This window comes from Mastigoproctus giganteus, chromosome 13 (assembly GCF_048544385.1).
Source record: "Mastigoproctus giganteus isolate SK-2022 chromosome 13, ASM4854438v1, whole genome shotgun sequence".
Lineage (NCBI taxonomy): Eukaryota > Metazoa > Arthropoda > Arachnida > Uropygi > Thelyphonidae > Mastigoproctus > Mastigoproctus giganteus.
In genome coordinates this window covers 137,556,491-137,567,282 of record NC_143587.1, presented here as the reverse complement: position 1 = coordinate 137,567,282, position 10,792 = coordinate 137,556,491, and the positions used below count along the sequence as shown (strand labels likewise).

At 38.3% G+C, this 10,792-nt stretch overlaps 1 protein-coding gene across 1 annotated transcript in view; it reads left to right on the top strand.

Annotated features, from left to right (window-relative positions):
* The first annotated feature begins 811 nt into the window (after nt 1-811).
* The window catches only part of LOC150076472 (uncharacterized), a 60,436-nt gene continuing 50,455 nt past the window's right edge, over nt 812-10,792 (top strand). The window contains exon 1 of the mRNA XM_090387065.1: nt 812-1,561. Within this exon, the coding sequence (XP_090243191.1) occupies nt 1,166-1,561 (396 nt within the window). The 5' untranslated portion in view covers nt 812-1,165. The remainder of the gene's footprint in view (nt 1,562-10,792) is intronic.

Sequence of the window (10,792 nt, the reverse complement as noted above, 5' to 3'; positions counted from 1 at the left end):
TTTTTCTGGTTAATTTTAAAGTAAACTGCAATCTTTGTTTCCAACAATATAATTTTTGATTCAAAAGCCACTCCAGTGTGGTCTGAAGAGATCACGAATAGGCAGTTTCAAAACTTATATATGAGATTATTTGAAAAGCAATCCCGTTCCGGTATTTTTATGCATTGTACCACGAGTGACCCACATTAGTATTTCTTATACGCAGCTATTCAAAAGAATCGTTTCGTCCTTCACTAATAACAGAGGATTTCGTGCACACAAAACACCCAAAGGCATGTACGATGACCTCAACCTTCGCGCAAACTTTACTTTCCTAGAATTAAAAAGTACCAGTTAATTAGTGTGGCCATGACAACCGGCCACATCATTGTACGTGTCTTCAGTCAAGAGAGTTAAGTTTATCAACATAATTTTAACTTCATTAAAATATTAGTAAATTATACGTTACGTTTCCGCTCTCTGTGTGCGTAGCAAAGGAAGAGGAGTAGCCTGTATTTTTATTTTATTTATTTATTTTTTTAATGATATGGCTGGCGGTAAGGCACCTATCCCAAGAAATCATCGAATTACAAGACACGACATGTCTGGCACCCCTCTGGGTACGTCTCATAATCTCTTAATTAATAATGACAAAGCGAGCGCTCTATTTTCCTACGAGGCTCAACTTGTCTTAAGCTTTTCCACTCACCAATAACGTAGTTACTTGTACGCCACTGCACATGCGCATTGCAGAGGAAACATTTGACGTGCGTCGAATCTGAACACCTGACCTGTGAGCCGGAGTGGAATTCACTGCTGACGAGAACAGCGAAGGGAGATGGTGCGGTAGAGTTTCTTGCAAGTTGTCACATGTACGAGCAGACGGGAACAAGCGTGTTGATCGTTGTGCGCTAACCTCCCTCTCGTTGACGGAAGTGAGTAATTCTCCATTAGTTACTATCAGCTGACTTCGCTCGCTAGTGGTGCGAGAGCACCTCAGGGTACTGGCTCATTCTCGTGGTTGACATTGCGAAGGAAGTAACGCCAGAAATATTTCTTCGGCGAATTGTTAAGGGTTCGTTTGGTGACGATGTGAGATAATTAAATCGCCACCCGATCTGAAACATTACACTGTGGGATCTCGTGCAATATCACCCTCTCGCAAACAAAAGAGAACGTGCCACTTATGCCATCTGTCTGCGACCTGCCTGCAGCAATACGCGGTCAAGAGATGGCATGTTTCCCCGCTTCGAACCCGTGTACTGAAATAGAACCCTCTCCCACCTTCGCTCGGTTTTCGAGGGGTCGGAGCACGGTGGTGCAGAGATGCTGCGATTTTTTCCAAACCCGTTCCAAAAGGTTGGAGAATATGAAAAAGCGATGGAGTCTGTGTGTTTCCAAAGACGTTTCGCCCACTGAGGATACTCACATTAGAACTGCTAGTGACCCGGGCACGGGGCTTTCGTCCGACCGTATTGTTGCAGTTAACGATACGCTGACCGAAGGTCAAAAAGGACACCCGTCACCTAGGAAGTGGCGCTCTTCGATGGATATTGCGATGAGCAAGTTGAGGCAGGAAATAGTAAGTAATAAATTTTAACTTTGTTAGGGTTGATATAACGGGGGGGGGGGGGAACTATGCTCCCCTTTTTGTTTCAATTGTAGACTTAATTTTATTTAATCAGCCTTCGGAGCTAATCTGAACGCAGATTTGTCTGCTGTCAATAGAATTGACCAATCTTCAGAAGATGCAATTATACTGTGGTTTTGACCTTTTAATAGGTTTTAATTATAATAATCATAATTTTTTTGGAATTATCGGTTACCAGTCCATTGATTCGGTAATGAAAATGAGGAAATAAATGCCCTACTTTTTTGTTACTAAAAATATTTCTAGTGGACTAGGCAATACTTGGGTGCAGTTTCCTCCTCAAGCTGCACCTGGCTGTTTTCCTAAGCGCACATAGCTACTATTTTGGCTACTATTTTGTCTCGCATAGCTGGGAAAATATCACAATAATCCCCAGGCAACGGCACATTCGGTACTTGTTTCAGTTATTCTAAACGAGCCCTGCAGTGTTTTTTTTTTTTTTTTTTTTCCTGAAAGCATATTCACTTTCAAACAGGGCTGTGCTAGTTTGCTGTGTTCAGTATATTTGAGTTTCTCGTATTTAATTTCATACTTTGTCCATAGAAATTGATAGCGTTTAACAAATCTCAGTTCAGCGGTTTTTAAAATTGGGCCATTGGACATGCTGTACAAGGGTAGGTTCGTAAGCCGATTTACATATTGTGCGGGCTGTAACATTCGGAATAACCATGGAAAAAAACCCTAATAAAGGCTAGGGGAATTTCTTAAGTCCCAGTTTAAACCGGACTCTAGTTCTGGAGGAGCATAACGGGCAATATTTAATTATCTAAATTAATACATAAATCCAATTAAACACTATCTTCGAAGACGACTATGATTTTGAAAGCATGAAATTAAGATGGTATACGAATATTTATAGTTGGAGTTTGTTAGCCATTATCTCAGAATAAGGAGAGTTTACAGTTATGTATTTTGATGGTGGTTGGGAAGAGTACGAAATGATAATCCAGCAGGATTATCATTTCGTACAGCAGGATCGGTCCTTCAGAGGGGTGCAGCGGGAGAACGCATCCAGGCTTTTTCAGCTCAAAGGTTCCCCTTTTTCCTGACTAGGACAAAGGGAACCTTTATAATACTAGGATCGGCAAGTAGTCCAGCATTAATTCTTGCACCCCAGAACTCCAGGACTGGACTTGTAACCCAGTGTTCCAATGCATGGGAAATATTCAAATCAATGTGGTTTTGTAATCAAAGTTAATACCGTATTTGAAAATAAATTTCACAAATCCCACTTTGGTCTGTGATCGTATTTTATATGCGCTACTGTCAGAAAGAACAGAAATAAGAGTGAAACAAAGGATTTCCGAAGTAAGCATTGGTAAAAACTCGTTAATTGTTAGCCTTATCTCAGGCTTTGATAATGGCGACTCGAAAAAGATGCTATTATCAAATATCAAATATTTTAAGAGAACCAATGGTTGGAAAACACTGGTCTAAGGTAATACCAAGTTGTATTTTTCTACACAACTCTGTCCGATTAGATCTGTTGTGATTCACCAACTTACAGGAGAGAAGCTAAAAAACCAGTAAGATCGATGAGAAAATGGAACACGGAAATAGTAGAAAAAATAGAGGACATAAGCAGGGCCTAGAACGAACTAAGCAAACGAAAACTTACGGCACAAGAGAAACAAAAAGCCTTTCCTTCCTTTGAGAAAACACCAAAGAAAGTCAGCCCTATCAGAATGGGAGAAAAACACTACATAAGAAATCTTTGCCTTCCAATGACTCAACGTTACGCAAGAGAATGTGATGTATGTTAATGAGACAGAAAGGAAAGGAAATGAAGATGGCTACTGGGTATTTGGATCTCCGTTGTAACCTCATTTCTATATTTGTCTCAGAATTCTTGTAAGTTCCAAACACGTTGACCTCGCGAACTAGCTAGGCCTGTTTTCTGTGCGATTGCTTTTCCTGGCTCACATTCAAATGTTGACAGTCATTAGCATCTCGGAGGTTTTTGTTTCTTCCTATAACTCTGTTCTTTCTTTATTTGACGCCAGACTATGAGGTTGGGATATGCTATTTATACGGTCCAAAAACGATGATGATACTTAAAAAAAAAAAAAAAAAAGCGGCCCCAATATTGAGGAAATTACTCATACAGTTATGGTGTTTATTCTTTCTGTGACATGCGAGATTCGGTGTACATCCACCCATATTGCGACAAATCTATCATTAGCCAAATTAATGGATTTAATTACCAGCAGAATTACATTTAATAGAAAGTAATTAATTTCATGGAATGTGTCCGTGTTGGGTCTAATGTTTCGGGGAATCACTTGAGCTAAAAGAATGGTACGAGTTATTTTTCCCGTTTAAATTTGGTGCTCATTATTACGCATTCCTTTGTGGAGAACTTTTAGGTTCGGTGTTTATAAGTTTAATTAACTTAAGTAGCAAAGAAATGTTTCGCATGCCGTGTCGTAATGTCCTAAGAATGCACCGTTAAGTCGCTCACGAATATTTTTAAAATATGACACCGTTTACAGCTAAAAATAAACTGAAAGTAATGTTATACTGGAACACAAATCATGAAGTTGCTGGTGACGTCATGAGCCATTGTTACATTTGACTTAAGATCTGCTTTCGAACTTAAAAAAAAAAAAAAAAACCACGTTCCACTTGGAACTTGGTAGGTTATAGCGTGACCAGTGCATGCATGAAAAGGTAAGAGATGTCCATATTAAGGCTTATTTAAGTTTTATTTTAGCATTCTTCTTCCTGTTCATTTGTCTTTCTGCGCCTAAGAACTTCCGTTTAGTTGATTAGGTTGGTTACAAAGAACGCATGCAGCGTAACTTTTTTTTTTTTTTTTTAAATTCCGGAATAAGAATGCGAAGATTTACAATCGTAATTATATTCCAAGAAAAATAAGTGGCTCATGAGCTTCGCTTAATAAAATTAAAGAAATTAAACTGAAAAGGTATAAACACCAAGCCTAGATGGAAACATGCGATTTTGAAATTTTGGCATATTTATCCATCAGTTTTTTTTTTTTTTTTTAAATATGCACTCAGTTGGATTTTGTTGAATTGTCTTACTGATTAAGGAAATTATAATACATTTTCTTATAATTGTTATAATAATCTTTAAATTGCTATAATTATAAACGATGACGGATTCCAAATTGGTAGAAAGCTACTATAATTATGTATAAAATATAAAAGTTCAATTTCCATTCTATCTTCACTTTTCAATAAAGAAGGAAGCAGGGAATTGATATGCTCTTGTTATATATACGGCTAAATAGCCTTCAAACGTGCCACTACTTTCTGCATCAGTAAGTGGCTCATTTGCTAAATCTCATTGTAGACTCCTTTTTATTTTGGCCGGACCAACAATAATATCTTCAATAAAAAGGGACACGAAATAACTATATGTGGGACACTATCGCCAAAGGACCCTATTAGATTAGCACCGCCCTTGGCGCAAAGAAATCTTTATCGTTCAATTTTTTTGTAAGGTCAATAGACTCGTACGATCGAGTAATCGTGTTGTAAGAATGTCTAAATCACAACCCCTGAAAATATAGGACACTTCTAGCCCGGCATCAGTATTATTATCAGAAAAGTCTCTTAACTGTTAAACAACTGTTGATGTAGTTTGTAAGAAAGTACTAGTGTCGAATGCCCTGGCATTCAGCCTTGATTTTTTTTTTTTTTTTTTTGGAGTCTCCTTTCACTACAAATCTGCCACTTGAAAAGCAGCGTCCATATAGAACATTTTGTTCTTCCCCCTTACCAGGTTTACCTTCTTACTTGTTATTGGCATAATGCCTCGATCTAACAGCAGATGTGACATTTCCAAGACAGATGCATAAGTTACAACGCAACAGCTGAACTGGTTTGGTCTCCGATGAAAAAGGTGAGGACTGTTTTGAATGGATCCCCCAAGAAGGCGTCTCAGTAGCAGCTGCGAGGATTAAATTGAATTTAATGATAGCGTTATGTTCGTGAATGGAAAGAACACGTACAAAGAATAGTCATTAATTATAGCAAGACGTTTTTAGGGGTGATTTTTATTAGTCACAAACAAGGATGGAAAACATTTTTAAAAAAAAAAGCAACACTCGTGCAGCAGGATAGGAAATCCATAGCTTCTTATTCTTTTACTCTATACTCTACAAATATCCCCTTACTGGGGATATAAATGGTGTAGCAACAATTGACGATTTTCTTGATTAAAATCGTTTCTCCTTTCATTGCACGTTTCATGTACACTGGCGTCCCTCAAACTGTCATATTGGGAGTTCTGGAAACATCATCTGACGTCATCGATTGGAAGATGTTCGCTCAAAGGACACATCAGCAGCATTGTTGGCAGGATGGCAACCTCATTGATATCACCTCTTCCATCGATGACGTAAAACTCTTGCAAAGAGGACAAAACACTCTTCACAGTATGTTTCGCTAACCTCGACTACACGTTTTGTCTTTTAGAAAGGGCATGCTAAAGTAATCGTGCATATATCATCATAAACAGGTCAGTGTAAGCAGGGTCGACCGCAGGGAGCCTCTCTTGTAAGAGACCCAAAGCTTTGAGGGAGAAAGACTTGAAATATATTCCGATTCATCACGTCATGAATAAAGACTTAATTCAGCATTGACGTACTTTGTTGAAGGGGTTTCAGAATTTATTTTGTACTCTTATAATCCAAGTAATCAGGCCAAATCGTGCAAATTGAATCTCTTCATAAGGAGGTTCTGCATGAAAATTAAAAAAAAAAAAAAAAGTACACAACGTATAATTCCGTAGTCGACATAATTTTTCCAGCAGTGTAAACAGGTTACTAGGAAGGCACATGGTAATACCTTCGCAAGAAGGGAAAAAGATGGCCTTATCCCTTCGTATAAGATGATGGTGAGACCGCATTTAGAATATTACGTTCAGGTCAGGCGGCCACACTTGAAGTGTTGGGGGCTACCAGATTGGCGAGGAGTAACTAGACCTCTTGGAGGAGAGGGGCGCCTGAGAGAGGTATACGAGGTCTTGAAGGGAATCAGTCATTAAAATGAACGAGGGTATATTTTCACTGGCAGAGAGAAGAACCAGGGGTCTTAGAAACAAAATTTTGGTGAGTAACAGAAGGCTCATGAAATTTACTTTCGGGTAGCATGTTGTTAGACCATTAGAATAAATTACTGTCAGGGTAGCTGAAGTTGATAGTTTGCTTTAGTTCAGAATTGAACAGGTACTTTTTTTTTTCTTTTTTTTTGCAAGGGAGGTATGAATGCAATTTTTTTCTTTTTCTGGCAGATGCGGTAAAAGCTCTTACCTTGCATCATTTAGCAATTATTATACTAATTCTGTTCATCTGATTCATTTTTTATTGTTGTTGTTAGAGAAGCTGCTGTAGCCAAGTGGTCAAACGTGAGGGTACATAAGTATACATGCATTGACTGCCTGTGGTCCTAACCTGCGTGGCGCTGTTTCATGTGCAGCTGCCTCCGTAGCCAGGTGGGAAGGAGCAGGAGTGCGTTGCACACGCTTCTTGATTAGACCGGGGTTCGAGCCAGTCACCACCAAATACGGAGGATGCGGAAAGGTCAGGGAATGACCACTGCATATCCAAGAGCAATATGGCCTTAGTTGCTAATGCTCCTAAAAACCAAATAAACAAACAAGTTGTTTCATGTATTTTTTTTTTTTTTTTTTTATCTTGCGGACTCCTCGGACCGTGTGATCGTCCCCGAGTACAAAGAGAAAATTAATTTGTTTATAAAGTTTTTGAATTCTGTTAGTTTAGTTGATCGGGCAACTCCCCTCGCCCCACAAATTTCTTACGAATCCCAGCTCTGAGTTCTTTCACCACATGGGAAGTATAATAAAAAGCAGTTTGATAGCACCTGGAGGAATCTAGTTCACTAAGATCTGGATAAGCATTGTTTGTAGGAAGTTTTGAATGAGGTGGATTCTGAAACGGATCTGTGATATTGAAGAAACGCTGTGACTTTAACGTATTCATCTCAGTGGTAGATTCCCGTTTTCAGCTATTAAGGGGGACGCTAATCACAATTACTTGGCCTTGCTCTAACAGCGCTACTACTCAGGAAAGGAAGCTTCTAACCTGTAAGTTGGACCAACACGCGATGGCCAGATAAACCAGCAGCATTTATAGCTTGAGATAAGAGTACCGTTGCTGGGTGGTTCAATGGCGGAAGTCTGCCGAAACGGGGTAGTGAAGAAAGGCTGTATAAAAAGAAAGCATACGTCTCAAGGTCGACCTGTTCGATACGTGCCCAGCACAGACAGTGCAAGGACGTCTTGTGTGGAGGGAGTAGAGGTGCACCTTGTTTGTAGACAACGGCCCGCATAAACGGGTATGCATCTTACTGGGTAGATGCACCAAGCGCAGTGTATTATGCAAATAACAAACATAAAATAATAAGCCACCAATCAACAAAAGAATAGAATTGTGACGCCACTGTTTATTTTATCGCGGAACGTCCCTTGAAGTCTTCACTGTTCTGTTGCTGTGAGTCTTATCGTTCAGATGTCTTTAAACCCATTGGAAAAAGATTTTGGGAAAGGGAAGAGATTACAAGTCTGCCCGAAAATGATTAAAAGATTTTCACCGTGGAAAACAAAAAGTTTGGTTAATATATTATTATTAGTTTATTATTATATTATTATTAGTATCACTAGTTAATTTAACTAGTGGATTGTTCCTTTCAGTTGTAGTGGAGATATTTACAGTTGGTGTGGCACTTCAAAATCCAAGTTTATTTTTTGCGAGTAAAACATTTACAACAGATCTAGTTAAGTTGGAAACTAATATATTCATTTGAAATGTTTGTGTGCTATATATTCTTCCGATTCCTTATTCTTTTTTGCTGTTAATAATACTTATTGTTAGTCCAATGGCTTTTTACTTGTAAAGAACTCTCTCTCTGATAAACTGCTTTCAATAATTTCGAAATTATTTTGGGGTTAAAAGGAACGTCTTGCAAGGAAGATTTGAATTTACCCAGCACTGTAATTGTTGGGTTTTAGGCCATTTTGTGTGTGGTTGATGGACTGATTTGCAGGCTGTTCTATTTGAAAAACCTGAATCAACTCACTAGGAAAAACTATTCCCTTCGCTATAGATCTGTTAACTACAGTCTCGATTGAAGAGGATTGAAAATTCTTCCGAATTTTCAGAACCAAGTTTTAATGTCTCCCAGGGTCGAAGTTTTTGGATTCAAACAGTCTCGCCACTGTCAGATCAGTACTTACAGAAAACAGCGGAAAGAAAAAATCTCTTGTGTTACTTCAAATATCAGGAATGGAAAATTCCTCTGTCGTATCTGCTGGCTGATATCGCCAAGACACAATGGAATACCAAAAAAAAAAAAAAAAATGCAGCAGGAAACATTGCATTAAATCTCTCACTGTCTCTGTGATTGATATTGAGGTAGCTGTGAATTCTCTCATGTAACTATACAGTATTTGGATATACGGTTACATCAGGAGCTTGCCTTTCATTTTTAGTGTTCTGCACGTCTCAGAAATGTCTATTTTTGCGCTAATTATTTTTAATTCCTGAAAGGAGTATGGGAGTTGAAAGGGGGTTGCGTGTTATAGGCCTATATTATGTTTTTTTTTTTTTTTTTTTTTGTTTTTTTTTCCATTCTTCTTCCTTGAAGCCTGTGTCCTAATTCGAAACTTGACTATTATCAACATTCTTTTCTTATCTATTTTAAAATGTATGCGTTCCTTTGCACCACCTGAAGTCATGGAAGTAAAGCGAGTTAAGTCAATTTTTTCCTAAATTGGGGTCTCTGGCCTGTTTGACACCAAAAGGTAGATTGTGTCAAAGAACTAGTATCGATGATCTTTGGATGTATTGAATAGGCCGCTCAGGAATGAAATCGACGGCGCCGCCCCAGTTGAAACACTAAAGGGAAAGTGCCGCTTTCGGTGGATTTCCTAGTGGTGTGCTGTTATTCCATAAAGAAAAACCTTTAAGATGCTGTGTAAACAGTATTATGAAATTTAGCAGTGGACCGGGAATTTAAGCTGTTTTGTGAGTTTCAAAAATTTTCGAATTCACTTCTTCAGGTGATGTTGTACATTTTAAAAAAGATATGAGAAACTTGAATATAATTGATAACGGTACTTATCCGCAGTTCAGTCTGAATTGTTTCGAAAATTTCAATCTACTTTAGCCGAATTGAAATAAAAAAAAAAAAAAAAATATATATATATATTACTTTATTGCTAAATGGTGCTAGTGCAATACTCAGCATCTGTTGAAGACCTTTCTTTTAAATTACAGTTGCTTCACATCACTTATTTAATCTTAAGATAAAACGCGAGGGTACAGTAGTGCAAGCGTTTCATTTGATCATGGTTCGAGTCTTTACCGGGTGGGGGGTCGACCTTTGGGTTGCCTGCCTGGCAATCCAAAGGGCGCGGGTTCGAATCCCGCCTCGGGCTTGGATCAAAGTACTGCAAAAAACCTTGGGAGGTGCACTATGGCCACAGAAGCCGATGCGCCAATAACTACCAAAAAAAAAAAAAAAAAGACCACCCCTTTTTTGTTTTTAAGCCTAATGGTATGAAAACACGTGATTGCTAAATATGGCAATGGTCTTTTCTTCTAAACTACTCCTGTATGGATTGCGGAAGTGTAAACAGAAAATCGAAACCAACGTCACTAAATGTCTTGGTTAGAAATCTTTTCTAGCATCGAATAAATTGGTAAGCAATTACAGAGAAGTCATCATCAAAAGATGTTATTACAAGCAACCAAGAATAACGTGATCAAATTAGTAGAGACTGCTGTTAACGTTTCTTTTAGGACCAGGCCCATTATTTGCTTACAATAGCAGGATTCTCAAAAGAGAATCTCGATTATTGAAGCTTTTGTTAATTGGATAGTCGGCAGACCGACAAAAGCCAGAAAACGGATAGTACTGTATGAAATTTTAATTAAAAGGATGCCCAACTAAGCCGGAAGTAAGGTTTTGTGCACCACCTTTGGAATGAGAAAAGGGAGTAAATGGGCCCTTGAGTCATGTCACTGTCAACCAGCATTTGAATATATTAACAACCGTAAAACTGACATTTGGAAAAACATATTTATTTTACCCAATTCGTTATTAATCTTCTACCATGATCAATTACGAATGTGCTCGAATTTTAATCGACAATGAACATGCTAAATTTAATAAA